At 44.2% G+C, this 19,128-nt stretch overlaps 2 protein-coding genes across 8 annotated transcripts in view; one reads left to right on the forward strand and one right to left on the reverse strand.

Moving 5' to 3' along the window:
* Positions 1-16,700, reverse strand: part of LOC139987885 (protein Skeletor, isoforms B/C) — a 55,457-nt gene extending 38,757 nt beyond the window's left edge. The window contains exons 1-2 of one of the 7 annotated variants that reach the window (XM_072004659.1): positions 16,601-16,700; positions 118-296 (exon numbers count right to left, since the gene is read on the reverse strand). In XM_072004659.1, coding sequence (XP_071860760.1) covers positions 118-184 — 67 coding nt within the window. In that variant the 5' untranslated portion in view covers positions 185-296; positions 16,601-16,700. Of the gene's footprint in view, positions 1-117; positions 297-806; positions 1,059-1,351; positions 1,511-2,938; positions 3,070-16,064; positions 16,086-16,600 lie in introns of those variants that run through there. The other 6 variants (XM_072004662.1, XM_072004658.1, XM_072004661.1 and 3 more) reach the window with 6 other exon arrangements.
* Positions 16,701-17,081: 381 nt separating this feature from the next.
* Positions 17,082-19,121, forward strand: LOC139987896 (protein BCCIP homolog). The gene is made up of 3 exons (XM_072004689.1): positions 17,082-17,241; positions 18,057-18,311; positions 18,386-19,121. The coding sequence occupies exons 1-3, from the start codon at positions 17,131-17,133 to the stop codon at positions 18,923-18,925; spliced, it is 906 nt and encodes a 301-aa protein (XP_071860790.1). The 5' UTR covers positions 17,082-17,130; the 3' UTR covers positions 18,926-19,121.
* Positions 19,122-19,128: the final 7 nt, after the last annotated feature.

Below are 19,128 nucleotides of genomic sequence, written 5' to 3' on the forward strand. Positions count from 1 at the left end.
CGTGTTTTTCGAAAATTGACAAGATTCGCGACACGAGGATTCAACTACGAGACACAGGCGGACAGACGCATGCACACAGAGGAAGAAATAGTAGTTTTATTAAGCAAAATGACTTACTAAAGTGTGACGCGGTGTAGGCGAACAAAAGCAGTCCGGAAATGAGTCGCAGTGACGTCGCATCCATTTTTCGGTTCCGGCTTCTGTTGGCCCGAGTCCTCTTCTCTCCCGCTTATCGCTCACGCGGATGATGGCACATGTATACACACACGAACCACACGCGCGCACTTACTTTTGATCTGGAAATTCGAAAGGAACACTGTGAAGCCTCGACTATCCTCGCCAGAGTTTTCTCCGCGGGATTATTTTTTTCTTTGCTCCCTCTCTCTCTCTCTCTCTCTCTCCCTCTTTCCTTCTTTTTTCTCCCTTTTTTTCCGCGTGCTTCGAGCCGTCGCGGTCAGAAAATCTTTGTTTTTTAGAACGCACGGTGAGCACGCCGCTTGAAGATCCTTGAGAACCTTACGCCGCGGGAACCATGAAACGACACTGTGTCTCGGACAAAGGCTTTAAAGAGCTTTATGATCGCGTACTTACTCGTCCAGGATTATTTATGTACCTCGAATCGTTGTATCTAACCGCGTCAGGATACGTTAATAGAGAGAATGAAATTAATTCTTCGCGAAATTCGAAGAACAGTTTAAAATTGTTTAAAATTCGTTCAACGATTCCGAAGCAAATATATTCGATCGTCGTTTAAACGACGTTTCACGATCGAGATTCGGAATAACCAGGTTGAACGAGCAACTTACCAACGACAAAGAGGATAAAAGTGCTATCGAACATCGAATGAAATGCCGCGTGCGAGTAATTGGGGAAAGAAACTAAGCAAAACGAATTGTACCAACACTCGAATCGATCGGTCGGAAGAAGCTCGGTGAAAAAGTGAACGAGAGGCGACGGACTCCTGTAGAACGTGTTGACTATTGACCGAGACAACGTCGACTGAGCAGAAATTTGCCATCGGTCTGCCGGCACACCTTTCCCGTACCGGCTGGCGAGTTTGAAAAAAACAGCCGTACAGTCTACACGACCTCGAGAGAGTCCACGAAACGCGCCGGTACTTTCTATCAGCGGCCGACAAATATTTTCCTCCGAACGAGTCTACCGACTCCAGCCGTCCATTCTCTCTTTTTAACTCATTTTGTTTTTCTCTTTGCTGTCGAACGGTTCGATAGAATCGTAAGAAACTACGGATTTCACGTTGAATTTCGCGTTGTCACAACGGCTGTAACGTCTTTTCTTCAGCCAGCAAATTGCGCTCGAAAGGAAATGCGCGTTTTACTCTTACGCTTACCTTAATTTCTATTCATCGTATTAATACGTAGAAAGATACGTTGCACCGACGGAACAAACAAAAGGCCACGTAATCATACTGCGTGGAACTTTAATTTTCAGATCGTAGGAATTATTTTCAAGTAGTGCGATAGTAAATAAATATGAATCGATCAGGAAGATTTCACTACGCGAATGCGATAAACGTAGCTTAGCGAAGCAAACAGGAGGAGAGAGTAAGATACGCGACGCGATGCGTCGAGCAATTAAAATGCCATCGGTGTGTTCGTGTCAGAGTTCATTCACACGTTGCATCTTTAATTACTCTGTTGGCCATCTAGCGAATACCAAAGGAGAGATGGACAGGAAGTAAGCTGCACACGTACTGGTACGCCAAGCCCGTACACCGTTGTTGTTCCAATGTGTATGCAATGTTTGGTTGCAACATTGCTCGGCAATGTTTTCGATAATTGCATTCCTTCGCAATCGCGCGATACGAGCCGATGGAAAGTAGAAATGTATCGTGCTAGGTCAAGTCGAACGCGCCATCTTCCGCCAACGTTTAAACACGATCGCTGATGAAATTGTATCGTGATTTATTCTCGTACGATTGTTACCACGATTGTACGTCGTAGAACGAATATTTGAAAACGTTTTCGAAAGGATACAGTTGCCGGTAAAAATGAAATCGCGCGATTCACGTACGTTTTTGACGCTCTACGTTTTCCACGCTTTCACCGCGGCATTATTTCTCTACCGATAACTGATAACTTATTATTAACGTATCTATCGTACAACGCACTATACCGTTGTATATCACCGTGGCCGTAATCTCTTTGTATCGGACGAGAGCACACGAAAATCGACCGGCGTTTTCACATCGGACGAAGAAGCAAATTTCATTCGGCGCACGATTCGCGGTCGAGTTGCTCGAAATGCGATACTCGTTATTTCACCGACCATTCACCGGATATTTTTCGATCTATCGATTCCAAAGGATCCGTTCTAGATGTACATTCGTGTACGACGATATATTGAAATATTATTCGACCGTTTTTCATTTTATCTACCAATACTTTCAAGGTAATACGTCACTGGAAATACACTGAAACTTTCCCTTCCGCGTTAACAACCTCGCACTTTCGCGGTTTTGGCACTGAACCCGAAATTCCAGCGCTTCCAATCGTTGCTCGTAGAAATCGCTGCGGCTTACCAAGCAGCGTGTTTCTTATTCTCTGATAAATCTTTGCAAAGAACCAATACGCGTTACGATACGACGAGCTTTGTTTTTCGAGACAAACGAACTGCTGGCGTAGCAGCGGTGGCGTCTTGCGCTAGAAAATCCACGCAAAAACCGTCAGAATGGATACGTCGAGCAACTCGGCGAGTATCACCAGAGTGAAGACGAAGAGGCTCGACGAATCGTCACGGTCGAAACAGATTCCAAAACAGATTCACCAGCATCTCCCTCGGCGAATCTGTGACAACGAGGAACAGCGGCGTGACAACGATACCGAGGGACGAACGATCGAATCGTCGACGATTTGGCAAATATCTGAAAGCGCTGGAGCACGAACGTTCCGGTGCAGGTATCGCGAAAAGGGCTAACCTGTTCGGATACGCTGGGCGCAGCGCAGCGCGGCAGAGAGAGCAGGGAGAGCCCGCGCTAAGCTCACTCGCACCGGGTGCGTAGAGCGCGCGTTTTCGGACGTGGAAGGACTGACTGGGGTTACGCACGTAGCGTACACGGGTCCAGGACATGTATTGGCGGCCAGGGAGGCTCCACCTATCGCGTGCCAGAGTGGGAGGATACGGGGACGACCTCGAGCTTGCGCCCTCGGACGGACCTCCGTTCGAAGCACAACCCCTTCCTTGGCTTTTTCCCAACTTTCGAGCTTGCGGTGCACCCCCGCGCCATGCCACCCGAGTCCACCCCACCGCCGCCTTCCTCTCGGCCCTGCTAACCCCGCGGAACCTACCAGCCAACGTAGTCACCATTACCCACGCCGGTTCTGCGCCCAATCTCACCCCACCCCGGCTGGATACCTAAAGAGCTCTAGTCTAACGCGGCTACGACCGCCGCTAGCGATGGGACCAATACACTCGCGTCCACTTATCGATACCGATTCGCGGACGTTGTCGATCGTTATCGCGATCGGTTCCCTTCGATCCGATTACGATCCGAAGGGCAAACGACGTAAGAGAGTCGCGATACCGGGAAGGGACGAGGGTTGCGCTGGAGAACGCGAGACGAGTGAACGATCGCGAGGAAGCGCGCAAGATCGTTTCAGATTCTTTAGAACGAAATAAAAAGGACGAAAGCAAGGACGAGAGCGGAACGTTCGCTCGTTAGTGCCGACGTAGTAGGAAATACCGTATAGTCAGTCCGTTGGCCGCTCGCACGTACTATCGGATCGCAACTGAGCTCGTGTCTCGCACGATTTGGCAAACGTTGTAACTGTGACGAACGGTGCCGCTTCCACGTACGTCATAACGTTCCGAATATTCGACACCTACGTTCATTCGGAGATAGGTTAAAGTTCGTTCGAAGGACTACAGATCGTCCTACGTGAAACCTACGCGCAACGCTTCCGTCAAGATACGTACGATAAAGGGCAAGTCAGAAATACCAGTTCTGAAATATCGACGCCTTCGTTAGAGACAGACGTAGACGAAATTTAGACCAGGAGAAACGGACCGCAGGCACGCCGAGGATCTCGCCGCGGTATCAGGAAGAAAAGTCAGGCAGAAGGGGATGCAATTGCAGCTGCGGGTCGTGTCTTCTTGTAACGAATCGCGGTTAGAAGGTTCGTTGTTCCACTGACACGTTGGAGTCGACTCGGCTCTCCTCGTCGTCTCGCTCCTCGATACGTATCGCGCTTATACACCGATCCCTCTGTCCCACCCCCTCTTTCACCCGCTACCCTCGCCAGTGTTTTGTGTTCTTAGCCGGCTCACAGCCTTTAATGAATGTAATACGATTTCGTTGTCGCGGCAAAGAATTCGAAATCAGCTCAACGGCTTTATCTGTCTCCCCGACCGTGTTGGTTTGCTCGTGGAATGAAAATAGAGGAAGCGAGAGGGAAATTAAATAGGAGAGAAGGACGCGTGAATGGGGAAGGCGAAACAAAGTTGAGACAATGGCAGGGTAATAATTGCGATTCGTTTAAGGCAGTAACAAGGACTAATGATAGAAATATGAAATAAAGTAAATATGAAAAAAGTAACGAGCGAGAGAATGGAGCGCGGTACGGTAGAAAATAGAATAAAACCAAATTGGAACATAAATAAAGAGATAATCGACGCGAAGTAAAGTTGCTCGATTGCCAATGTTTCGAGTAAAGTTCATACACGCGCCACCGATATCCCTTTCGATCGCTTCAAACCTATTCATCGACAATTTTCCTTTTCAACCAAATTCTTCCATCTTTTTATCCCCATCTTTTTCGCGCTGCCTCTGCCGAAATCGTGAATTTTCACTCTCGATGCCGGTGGTTCTTGATCGGGAACAAGCGAAACGTTCGTTCGGAATTTGACGATTCGCGATCAAACTAAAACAACGGCGAAAGCATTCGATCATTGCCCGAACTCGTTATTCGAAGTGTGCTTAAGCGGACAAATCTCGGTTTTTCTTTACGCTCGGATAACTCTGCGCAATATGCTCATCAGCTGGTACATTACGAGTCGATCGAGCATCGATGATCATCTACCGGTTAATTAAAAACGTTCCAGGATGTAAGAAGCGGATCGCTGTTTCGTCGTTTCGTTGTCGCAGTTCCGGCCATCTCCGACGATACGTTTTGCACGATCACACGGCACGCTATTGCCAGCTTTCGCCGATCGTTCGTGCGAGCTTCGAGCGTGTCCGTAACGCGCGGCTCCCGTGGTCGATGAAATCGTTGCTTTTAACGCGACTCCACGATCATTTTCGATCGCAACCATTTTTTCCCTTTTCTTTTTTCCTCTTTTTTTATCATCCGCCGGGGAATCGGTTACGACGTCCGCGAGTAGACGTCGAATTAATCAACGGTACTCTACGCGACAAACAGAACGCAGTGCGTAAAACCAGTCGATTCTATTAATAATCTACCGCGATAGTTGATTGCAGCGAATTTAAATCTATCGTTCTGATTTTGTTATCTATATCGAGGAAAGGTAAATTTTGTTTCTTAAGAAATTTAACTTGTTCATTTCCCTGGTCGATCAGATAAAGATCGATAATCGCGCGTAACGGGGCGCATTTGTTGTTTGGGAAAACAGAGCGAGACAATAACTTCGATCGAGCATTCCGTCGGACAGAAACGAATATCGAGTGGCCGCATCAGGGGAACGACGACGTTGACAGGTTCGTTAAAATCTAGCACGTCCCGTCTGCTTTCAATCGGCCGGGTCCGATTTAATTAAATATATATCGTTATCGAACAATGACAGGTAATAAGGGCGTAACGTAATTTCTAGAAGGACTCGTCGATGCGTATTTTCACGGCAACCGTCAAATATCATCCGAGTGGATCCACTTTGATTGACACCGAATCGAACGGTTTAATTCCATTTCGGAATATACACGCGGAAAAGGAGATGAGCCACGTTTCGAAATCCCATCGTCGGATCGATCCGCTCCTAGATCGCTTCCGATCAAACGATGCCTCGACGCGATCCTACGTGCGTCAAGCGTCCAGGGAATTTGAAATAAAATTGATACGAGGTAAACGTACGATCGTGGAATTTTGCAAGAGACTCGACGCGAATCCAAAGGAAATTCATACTTAAAAAGAAATGCTCGAAATACGTAGAGACGGTTTCGTACGGAGAGACAGGCAAATGTAAGAAATTTGTCAGCGGCGAGAATGTTAAGATCCATCGATAAAACGATCCCTCGGAGAGAGGGTAGCGATGGCTTTCGTTTCTCGCATTATTTCCAATTCGACTCACAGAAAGCGCGGCGCGTGATTTGCTCTTAGCGAGATCGAACTCGGCTCGCTCGTACGTCTTAGTCAGCTGTGTGCGCGAAACGCATTGGCAACGCGGAAATATGACGGTATTTCAATGAGAAATGTGCCACCTCTTTCCCCACTCGCTAACTTGTACAGGGTGTTTCGAAATAAATGATAAACTCGGACGGTTCACCGTGAAGGCAGAAAGATCAAAAATTTCGATCGTTTTCCAAAGATTAAAATCTTTTTTTCGAAACACACAAACACACAGACCGCGAATGTTTATGCAAATTTCTATACATCCGATTAAATAATACATATGCATCTACACGGCATTTTGTACTTTTAAATTTCACGTAAACGCAAAAACATTCGCAGTCGACTCAGAAACTACAGCGACGGTAATTCCACTATTACGCGGAGCGAACGCGAGTACGCACCCTCGTACTATCAAAGTCGATTTTCTCGAAAACGATGGCTCACGCGTAAAACTTTTATCCCACACTCGTGGTTTATTTTTTCATGCAGAATCGCCCGGTTGTACAATCTATTACCGTACATCCTCTACGCCCGCGTTTCAACAGCTCGCCCATCCGATTCGTTCCTGCGACAGCTTTCAAAGCTCTCTACTCCTCTTTCTCTTCCTCTCTGCTCCTCTTCCACGCGAATACCTGCCTACGTGAATGCGTACTTTCAAAGAGAGAAAGAGAGAGAGAGAGAGACTCAAAGTCCGAGTTTCCTGAAGCTTCACGCAGCGAGGCGTCCTTTTTGAGCTTTTGCACTTTGACTACTTGAATTCAGCGCGCGGCAAAAGGATGCAGCCACTGCGCTGGCTAAATCCGCTGCCAGGATGCTATCGAATATCTAGGATTTTGGAGGAGCGAGTCGAAATTACTAGCGCTTTTTGTTTCGCCGTGTGTTCAACGGTTACGACCGTACTAATGAAAGCACCAACGTCGCTCGTGAATGTCGATGCTTCAAAGAAAAGATGTTTAGGATCGTTGGCAAATAGTTTCCAAATTTCCTAGCGGTATAGACGTATCCTATCGAATAATTTCATTTCGATACGAAGAAAAAAACGGATTTTTTTCTTGCCAAGTTTTTCTCTTCCCATTAATCACCTTTTCCTTTGCATTCGATCTTCAAACGTTTCGCGTTTCTCCGTATAATATCATCATAATGGAATCGCGACAACTTTTGCGCGGGAAATTGTCGCAGGACCGATCGTGCATCGATAAATAAGCAGCCTCTCGATTCCCACAACCGACCAAGCAACGTTTCGTAAATTCGTTCCCGTCAAGGGGAAATCGTATCATCGTCTCGCCGTTGTCTGTATCGGTTCCGAAGAAACATAATAACGCATCTACTCCCTATTTTTCCTCCTTTCTTCTCGTTCTAAACTCGTTTGCGTGACTTTGCTTCGCCCCGAGAGAGGAAGCAAACTCGTTCGTGCGACGTAAGAAAGGACGAAGCTGAATTTCAAATTACTCGTTCGAGCCGCGACATTCCTCTCAAGAATACGCTTGTCCTCGTCGAAGAACTCCTGACGAGGCTGGAACGTTTTCCCGGTCCTAGACTTTCGATAGTTCTACGCGAACAGCAACGCGCGAATCGAGGCTAGTCGAAAGTTCCTCGACGTTCCTCCGCAAGAGATAGAAAAAGAATAATTTCTGCAGCGATGGTTTTTCCAAGCTTGCAACAGCCAGTGTATGGAAATGAAGAGGAAAGGTGGGAAAATTCTCGGGGGGTAAGATAAACCGGCGAAAGTCGTTGTCTCGAAGAGCGGTGGTCGCGATAACGGAACGATAGGGATGAAAATCGAAGGACACGCGGTACGACGCCGCGTCACCGGCAAATTCACCACAGGCTTTCGGCCACTCACGCGCGAATATATCACGGTATCGAGGCCCGTTTCCAGGCGTACGAGGCATAAATAGCGCGGCGCCTATGGAAAATAAAATTCTATCTCTCCGATTCACGCGTCATCGTCCACCCCTCTCCGAACCGACGACGACGGGGAGTTCTTTTCCCGATCGAGAATCCGTAAAACCAGCCTGGTTTCGTGGACGACGATACGGCCGCGCGTCCTTGGGGGTAAGTCGAGCGATACTCCGATAAAACCGAGCCGATTCAGGATGGACGAGAAGAAGAGAAAGAAGAAGAGATAATGGGGCCACGTGGAAGGTGTCGCCAGCCAAGGCGGGGAGGTTGAACGAGAGCAGGTGTAAGAGAGACACAATTAAAAAAAAAGCTGGAGCCACGCTTTTGTCCGTAGTCAGCCGGCACACGAGCTTTCGCGTTTCTCGCACACACGTCGCTTCCTTGAAAAGCTCTCTCTGTCGCCCATCGTCGCACACACGCAACCACGTACCATCCCTTGGCTGCCTTCCATCCCTCCATCGGTCTACCGTCCCTTCTCCAACCTTTGTCTTATTTACTTCTGCCTCGGTCCTTTTTTCCTCTCGCTCCCTTCGATCGCGTCGACGACCACCGCCAAACCTCGCGTATACGTATATCTGGAGTATCGCCGCGCGATTTCCGAACCGCTCGCGCGAAAGAACGATTCGAAAATGATATTTTACTTCGTTTTTCATTCTTTGTTTCTTCTTTTTTTTTTTCTTTTTTCTTTCTCTCGTTGCGGGAGGAAATGAGGCGGCTTTTATGTCGGTGGAGCTCTATGGAGACGCGAAATCGGTCGCGATCCGCAACGAGAAGGGCGCCTTTCTTTCGAGGGATGGCGACTATATAGTCGCTTACGGTACGATGGAAATTTAACGGGTGAACGAAGAGTTTGGAAAATGAAGCGCGCGAGCAACGGATGAAGATTCGTTACTGCCTTAAATTATTCGAGCAATAAGTAACGAAACGCTTGAAACGAAGTTGTCGAAGGGTTTCTTTGTACACAAAGGAGCTGAAACTCGATACCCGCATTCCTTTCCCGAGTTCCTTTCCGGAGTTACGCTCCGAGTCCGAGGCCGTGCATCATGTTGGAAGTTTAATATCTTCCCTTCGCAAACAACGTTTGAAGCTCGCCGTGTGCCACGTGACCACTGTATTTGTGTAACAGACCGTAGACAATGTAACTGACCAAATATTTTATCTCGTCGAAAACGAAAGTAAAATAGGTACAGGCTCTTTCGAATCTTCGATGGCCCCCGTCAAACGTGCAAATTTTCTTCAAAAGAAATTCTTTTTCCAAGAGATCGCTATCTCGTATCTGCGTCTCTTTGCATATGCGCGTGTACATACTAGTTTCTCCTAATTAAAACAAGAAACGATCTTTCAACGTCGAAATACTCGTGCGGCAAATTTTGTATTTTCCAAACGTTGGAATACGACGATATTTCACGCATAGGCGCAAATACTCCTACACAGACACCCACACAGGCGTTCGAACAGGACACTTACACAGGTCGTACTCGTTATTGTATAGAGAGTGGGGCTCAAAATATTTAAGAGAGTAACTAGTCAGGTTCTATAGTTCTGTTTAATAAATATCACCGAATATTATTTTAACATAAACATTCTGTCTTCCAAATAAGATTATTAATCTTAACTTTAAGATTAAATTCTAACACCAAATATTTTTTCACGATTTTTCGTTATCCCCGTTAACGGCCGATTCCCGTCGATTCTATTCGTTCGTGTTAATTGCGAGTCATTAATTATATCGGCAAACGCGAATTCGTACATACGTAGGACACGCAAACGGAACATGTACGTACGAAGGACGAGCGGAAGAGGTGACGGTCAGCATTAAACAGATAATTAAATGGAAGACAATGGGCATTCCAATCAAAATTCAAGGCAGACAGCATTGTGCCACGGCCTTGTATTCCGTTCCCTTTTCTTTTCTCTCAGTTTATCATAAATGAGCGCGTTCTTCTCGCAATTAAGATGTCCGGACAATTTTGCAAAACCAGGGACTCGTTCGAACGAACCCCTGTTATTAAAAATAAAAAATAAAATAAAGCAAAAGTAAGTACGATAGGTGCACCATAGAAACGAATTTCTTTTAATCATCGTACGTCTCTTTTCATAGTCGTTCTCTCTTTATTTGAAAAAAAAAAAAAATTTATCGTCGCGCTATGCTAATTGACACGGTTTAAAACGATCCCCGTTAGGTATTTATTACGGATTTGTCTTATCGTTAGAAAATAATTCGAACCGGTCGGGTAATTGCTAGAGCCGCGGGCGAGAACTAAAGCTAACAAGCTATCGGGAGAAGTAGAAGGATTTAAATGTACCGCGGAAATTGAAACCTCGTGACATCCTGTCGTAATGAGAGAACAATGTCTGGAGAAACAAAGACGAGTAACAATTGCCACGGTGTCTATCTCTCCGCGAGAATTATACTCTGTCAACTGTTGGCCAGAAAATGAAGTCACGTCGGTGTCGAATAGCGTCGATCGAATTTTCCAATAAATTCCGAATGTTCCGACCGTCGTCTTGCGCACCAAGGAACACAATTATCCGTGTTCGATCATTGCCACGATAAAATCTACTTTTCTAAAGATACATTCCCCTAATTGTCACTCGTCAAACATATAATTCGATCGCAGCCACAGGCTAAACGCACCCCCGTTTAACGTTAGAGGGAACGATACGAGATCGATCGTTGGCTTAAATCCGCCTACTTTGATCGCGAAACTTTATACCTTGGTTGAATCTATCTCGATTCTATGTAAAATTTTGTACAAAATTCCCGAAAAGCTGAAAATCGAAATGTATCTTTCTACGAAAATAAAAATTCCTCTGCGAGCGGCTTCGAAACGTCGAACGTTACGAACGTTAGTTACGAAGAAGCGGAAGAAACATATAGAGATATAGAAATAACGATGATAGAGAGGCGAGAATCGTACGGTTATTTATCGTCGCATCAACGTCCAAAGTGAAAAGATCGCTGTGGCTAATTAATTATCCGAACGGCAAGGTAATTCGCAGTACTTGGTCGGCCCATTAATGCAAGCATGCAGTTCGAAGGGTCGTAACTGCTCGCCTAGTTACATAAGTAGGTGCAAGGCAGGAGGCAGCAGGCTGGAGGCGAGATCGTAGGTTTATTGATTCGGTTTTCTCTCGCGGTAGAGTTTTTTCCCTCTCCCACCCCTAGATCCACCCAGTCCTTATCCTACCCGTTGCTTTCTGTTGCACTCCCACCCAAGCATCACGACGTTGGAAGTAGGACGCAACCTTCAGGGGCTCTTTCCTTTCCCGTACGACCCTGGCTGACCCAAAACGCTATCAAATTAGTTCCGGTGTATCAGCAATGGTCCTGCTATACTCTTTCGTCGTCGTTCGAACACGACCATGGACGCTCTTCGCTTGCCGGAATAATCCTAACGATCGACTTTGTCCAACAAGTAACCTTGTCTTTCCGTCTTGTTAACGGTTCGCTAGAAATCTTTTTCTCTTTCCGTTTCGTTCCTTTTCCTATGGGCGAACATTTGCAAGGAAGAATTCCTTCGACGATACGCGAACGAGCATATAGCATAGGCCGAACGAACGAGAACCGAGAGAACTTTAATAAGCGATCACGGATATTTTTATCGTTCGACGATATTCACATAGCAAATTTAATAGCCCTATTATCCTGACGATACAATGGCATTATACAGCTCGAGCCTTCCTCGCATAACAATCCAACGTTATAAGGAAGATTTCTCTTTCGGAACATTGCCGTAATACGACGCCTTACTTCCATTCACCGTGCAGCCTATTCTGTCTTGCGAGCGAGTTATTAGACCCGGTCGTTCCATTTCGAGAACAGTTTGATTAACGATTTTCGTCGCGGCTCCGATATAACGACCAGCGATCCTGCAACACGATGCCGTCGTAATTTTCATCGTAAATATCACCGTGGCTCTCTTCTCTTCTATTCTCTTCTATTCTCTTCTATTCTTCTTTTCTTATCGCACCCGGAAATACATTCGAAACGTTCGTGTTTACTCTTCTTACTCGCGCTCACTGGCAACGCTTCATGAATAATAATGCACCGAGTCGACTTAAATTCGAACGCCGGTCGAACCGACTGCCAACGATGCAACCGGAAACGACGTTTAAGCCGCGAGGGTGAAACCGGAAAAACCGGACCGGAGCGGATAAAGATCCTGCCACGTCACCACGCCAACCGACGTAACATAATATTAGCAATCCGCCGCGAAAGCTTTAGAAACCGGATAAAGCGGAACTCTAACATACGATTAATCATCCGCTATCCTCTTCTATACGCTATATTCTTCGTTATTCTTTTCGCGAACGAGAAATTTAAGAAACAAAAGGACAACCGTCTTTATCCATCGCGGATAGACGATTATTCCGGATGACTTTCAATGGCTGCGCTGAATCGTTACTCGAATAATCAGCGCCGCCACGAATAAACAAACTTTCCACGATGATGTGAGTGAATAATATGGCTAAGTAGTTGTCAGCGAGATTCGGAGAAAAGTTGCACGATATTCGAGACGCGGCATCTTTCATTTCCCGTTGAATCCTAAGAATCTTAGTTACTCTAAGAAGCTTTTATCATGCGAATCTTCCCTATAGGGAGTATAGAAGCGTAACCGAAGGTATTTTGGTTGGCTTGATATTCTCAATGATATCGTGCGCGCGTTCAAAGTCAAAGATACTATTTGCTTTGGCCGCTTTGCTTTCTTCGGGATCGTCCAAAGCGAAACGGCGTACAAATAGAATAAAATTAAAAGAATTTACCAGAGTTTCGCGTCGCGAGCGAATCGTAATTATCGCGCGAATCTTCGAACAGTTTGGAACGACCAAATTTGGAAAGAGAACCGTCGCAATTGTTTCACGAGGAAAACGAGCTGGTTTCTTAACCATTTGGCTTCGGCCAAGGATCAGAAACGAGGATGATAAATCTCTGGCGATTCGCGCAACCCGAGACAACGATGGAAAACGTTCGATAGAATTTATACGTATCCCCTCGAAGAACAGCTTGTTCCAATGGCAGCAAAATTCCGTTCGATAGGAAGAAGAAGCTTGACCCAGGCGCGTCCGATATTCCGACGTTTTCTCAACTTTCGACGCGCTGCAATGTAATCAGCTTCGAGCGTTCTTGCCATCGAAAGGGGAAGAAGAGGAGCAGGAAGAAGCGTCGACGTCGGGAATACGTCGAGCCAAGATACGATGTTAATGTCCACCTACGTTGCCGTTTCGAAAGGTCAAGCAGGAAAGGACCCCTCAAACGCTTTGACGTAGCGTCGACCAAAGTTGATTAACCCAGCCTCGTTTTCTGCAAATTTACGTCGCGCGTTACGTAAAACGTGGTTCGATCGTGATTTCTTTTTCGATTCAGGATTCCAGTTCGCGTTACTTCGTTGTAGAATCAGAGAAATAATTCGACCGATCGAAAATTATTGTCGAAGATGGTTGTTGAAAAAATCGAGGGGAAAAATATACGAACAGATCGATAAATAGGACGATATACGGTATGTGAGAACGATACCTAACGCAACAGCCTCTTTAAACTCTCCTTTGCAGTCTGCGAAAGACGCGCGACCCTTAAATTGCATTTGAATAAAGCAATTTGTGCACGCAGCGTAATTCAATTCGGCCTTCTTGCTAGTTTTCGCTACGCGAAAGCACCGATAAATCAACCAGTTGCGCCGCTCATCGGGCCGAGCACACCCCTGCGATATAACCATATGGCTTAATTTCGTTCGTTTCGCTCTGCAATTCCCACCACCGGCGAAAAAAGAGGAACGCCTTGCGTCCAAATCGTACCAACTACTCCATACGTTTAACAGACTCGATCGCTTTGCTCTCGACGCCGATACCTGATCCTCTCTATTCGTTCGATAATAATAATAATTATTATTATTATTGCCATATTAAGAGGGATACAATAAACGTTTCGACGAATAAAAACACCATCTACGTGTGTATCGTGCTGAAATATGCATGTTTAAACGAAAACATCCAAAATTGCGTTGTACAGACTGGCGCGACAAACAGAGCGCAATAGCGTGGAACGGTCTAGGGCAACGCGAAATTCCAAATCGCATAAAATCAATAAACGATTACGGTAGGACTCCGTATAACGCGGTACTCGTACAACTCGATCTCGAAGATAATTTGCAAAATAGCGAAAGCGAAATACGGAAATTACGCTTAAGGAAGCGTTCGAGGAATTCGTATAACACGGCACGAACGTGTTTACCGCGTAATAAGGATCCTACCGTGACTCTTACGGATCTCGTGGTGTTATGCGAATTTTCCCAAATTCGCCGATTAATACCGCGTCTTTGAAATTTCCAGCGAACGAGAACGCCCGTCTCGTAACAAACGTTTGAACGAGGACAAAGTTGGACAGACGCGTCACCTCGAAGGCCGTCTAGAAGAAAACGGCGTGGAGAAATCAATAAACCAAATCCCCCGAAGCTAACGAGATCCAAAATTATAACATCATCCATGGCCTGTGCCTGTTAACCGTGAAACGCGTGCTCGCTTTCTCTTGTGTCCGCGATCAAACGAGCCACGGTGGTTTGCGTGTTATCGGTAGTAGGCTATCGAATTAGAGAACAGGGGAGGGACGGCGCAATTAATCGGCAATCGCGTTCGATCGCCTCCGTTCAACGAGATCTCGCGTCCACATCGCGCGTATACCTGGAACAGTTCACTTTCGATACGGTCTTTCTATCGTCTCGTATCTCATCGTGTAACGACACGATGAAACGACTCGACTTGATCAGGAAAATGTAAAGGAGCGACGCGGTTTCCGCTGGTCGAGAAACTTCCGTTGGGACGCATCTCGCGAGAGGAAGCATAGGATAAAAACGAAACGCACAGGTGGTACAGATCAAGGCAGGTGAGACAGCTATATGCTATGGAACAGCGCTAAAGAAAAGACACCGAGCAGCCAAAAAATGAAAAACATTGCAGTCGTGTACACGTATGTATATATAGAGAGTGGCTCGGTGGCCAGGACTAGCTCAATTTCAGCTTATTAAATAGTTTCAACGAGACTTACGAGAGAAGGAAAGGCTGACGTTTTCCTTAGTTAGGAGATTTTTTACTCTACGCATCTTCTACGGATAGTAAAAATGTTATTTACTGCCTTTAAAACCTATAGCTTACGTTGAACATAGTCGTGAAAAGATTACCCGAAACATATGTCGTTGTTCCGAGATGCGATCAACTATTTGTAGCAAATTCTTAACCAAATATTAAAATCAATTATTAAATTACTCGTTCTTCCTTATTTTATCTTTCTTTTTACGAAAAGCCAGCTAATCGATGTTATATTCGTTATTTAAAAAAAAAAAAAAAGATGTTATTTCGTTACGAATAAAAATCAATAGAAAACATAAAAAGAAACATTAGACGTTAAGATGGAGTGTAAGACAAGGTTCGTAGTTGCTTCGGGTCGCGTAAAAGTTCGCTGAAACTATTTACTTCCGGTTACGTAGCTGATAATCGAACTAATCCTTGATGCATCGGGAGCATTGTGTACATCGATACACGATATATACACGTTGTATGCGTATCACGAGGTACAATCGCGAAGGGGGGGATGTACGTGGTACACTGTTCGAGAACATCTATTCAGCCGAACATCTATAAAAACACCAGATAAAGAGAAAGAAACAGAGATAGATATATAGAAATACAGGTACTAGAAGAGAGAAAGAGAGACAGCCATCTCACCGCCCGCCACAGCTCAAAGCACTCACGAAATATTCACGGGGGAGCACGACAAAAGAGGGCCACCGTCGGCTCTGCTTTTTCCGCGAATATTTTACTCTATAACTCGGGGATATACGTTATAAGGCTACGTGTTTTTATAACCTAAAAAAGCGATCGCACTGCTCCGTATTGTTCGATGCGATGTACCCGGACCGGTGAACGCCGTGGTGCCACCTGACAGACTCCGGGAAATTTGAGAAAACAGGATTTCCTTCGGCCCATGCGCGAGAACTTTAATCGAATTTTGGCTTGCAGTGCCGACAACGGACGCGTCTTCGCCTCACTGCACACGAGTATGTGATTCCAAGTTCAAATTTTTCCCTCCCGTTATATCGAAACCTATCGAACGAGTACCGAATCCAAGCTAACTTTCTCAAGTAGCGTTACGCACATTATCCTTTCTAATGATTACGTTTCGGGCTAACGAGTAGCTAAATAGCAAAGTTTTTGTTTAAAAAAACAGTTCGCTTGCGCGGTACGTTTCAAGCGCATGACGAATGACGACACTTTCCACAGCGGTGGATACGAAATTTACGACCTTCGGTATAGAGTCACGAAACACATCCCTTTGCTTTTTGTTTGTTAACTTAATTCGTGTCTTTTTGCCATAAATAACGTGGTTCGTTAAATTCGCTTACCTTCTTTCTCGCCTCGAACACATTTCCTTTTTGTGCAAAAATGTCTTGTAAAATTAACGCTACACCGCATACAACATACTCGCGCGCTAAATGACCTGTGACTGATCACTGGAGCCGCGCGACGACAAAAGTATGTATTTGGCGACATCTGTCGACCAACGTTCGAAGTAATTGAAATTTGAACTAATTAAGACTTAAATGCGATACAATTATTTTATGCGATTAATATCGTAATGTTATCGGTCATAATTCTTGCTAGATACTGAACAAATATTTTTACTGTTTTATATTTGAAATAATTGTACGTACATCCATTATGTAAAAATCGAATACCTAACTTATATTTTTTAAAAAATAAAAAGGAATATTTATGGTTGTTTCTTTATTAAAAAATATAGGTAGTAATATCGTACTTGAACGAATAATCTTAGCATTCTTGAAAATTAAAAACAATTGCGTTGATACTACGGTATATATAAATATCACGTGGTGTCCAGCAGAACGGCAGAACAGCTCCTCAGTCCGTGACAATGGCTGCTCCGACCAAAAAACGTGACCAACGAGTTTTCCCACTTTCCAGGGACGATGATCAAAGTTCGTCAAGTAGTGAGAATAACGAGAAGGAACCATTGGAAGAAGAGGTAAGGAATTTGAGTGAAAAAAATCAATATAATATGTGATTAGTCGGTCTTAACCCTACTTTCGAGCACGCGGTCGTTGATTCACATTTATTTGAATGCTGTCTTTGAGACAATTGACATTCATCGAAAATGAAACGTAATAATTAAGTACGCGTATAATCTTTAACAATTGCGAAAATCATTCGTATAACTGTCATAACCAACAAAGTGCCAATTCCATGGAAGCATTGTTAAGCAAATACAGTGTTGTCTTACGATTTATGTTTCAATAGCGTGTGTCATAAGCAACGACATGGTCGGTCTCGCGTCAAGTCGTTTGACAGTTTGGCTGAGCGCTCGAAGTTGTGCAAATTGCACATCTCTTTTGATATATAAATGCATGCGTAAGGTACAACTAATTTTATTTTGCAAGATGTTCGATAAATAATTGCTACCGATTGATCATCGAACAGGAAAGATTTATTATCTTGAAGTAAATAATAAATCAATAACATCGATGTACCACGTCTCTCGAGCGTTTTGTTGATGTTTGGTACTATCGATGTACCACGTCCCTCACACGTGTTGTTTATGTTCGGCCCGATCGACGTACCACGTCTATAACACGACCTCGCAGGTTAAGGTTAATGACAAGACATCTTTAATTTGTGATAAAAATTACTTATAATCAAAGAAAATGTGAATTTATTTCGAATTGTATTCTGTAATTGAGTTAAGTATATTTTTTAAATTTCGTATTTCACAATTAATATGTCATAATACAAAATATTAAATATAAATAAACGTTAAAGTATAAAATTCTTTTTTATATTTAGGGAATGGAAATTCAAGTAGACTTTGAAGGAAGATATCCAGTGGATCCGGATTATCATGGCATTAAGACCTTGCTACAACAATTGTTTTTGAAAGCTCATGTTGATTTAGGTGGTCTGGCAGATTTAATAATCCGTGAAAACTACGTAGGATCGGTTGTCAAGCAATCGGCGGATTTGGAGGAATCGGACGACGAAGATACCGATGTCAACGACGTGTTTGGTATTACTACAGTAATTAATTTATCTCCTAAACAGGTAAATATATTGTATATAATGTCGTTTAATTAGTACAAAAGTCATTCGGTGATGCGCAAGTTGCTTTATTTCAGAATTATCCTTGTATACAACAACTCAGAGAATTACTGACGCAAATGGCAAAGGAACATGCAACCGACACAGTAGATACTATGATAAAAAATCTTCTTGAAAACGAGACGGAAGTATTAGGTTTATTGATCAACGAAAGATTTGTTAATATCCCAGCACAGATATCCGTGCCACTTTTGGAAAATTTAATGTCCGATATAAAAAAGGCAAATAACAAGAAGATGCCCTTCAATTTTTCATATTATATATTAATTTGTAAATTCTATAAAACAAAAAGACCGGAACTAGTTAAAAGACCAAAAAGTAAAAAGAAAGATAATACGTGTGAACCGGTTATTGTATGGAGCAATCCAGAGGAAGAAATTTTTGCACAGGAAGCAACAATAAGTTTTGAATTTTCAGTAGAGAAAGAATCAGACAGCGCTGTATCTGGAACATGGACCGAGTCCGACGATGAAATGATACCTTACAGGAGAGTGCTTCTCTTCGAAGCTTTCAGATTACAATCAATTATCGATAGAATAAAAAGTGAAGTACCTTAATCAATTTGAAGGACTAACGTTAATTCATCTCATATTCCTAAGAAAAAGAAAGAACAAGCACCTTCCTTTTGTATACTAAAGGAAGGTATGCGCTTTCGAAAGTTGGTTTCTTTGACAATCTATTGTACAACGAACTACTATGTTTTACATGTAATCAGCTTTTTATAATACACCTTTTCGTACTGCTTACTGCAAACTGTCTC

The sequence above is a fragment of the Bombus fervidus genome, chromosome 6, assembly GCF_041682495.2.
Source record: "Bombus fervidus isolate BK054 chromosome 6, iyBomFerv1, whole genome shotgun sequence".
NCBI lineage: Eukaryota > Metazoa > Arthropoda > Insecta > Hymenoptera > Apidae > Bombus > Bombus fervidus.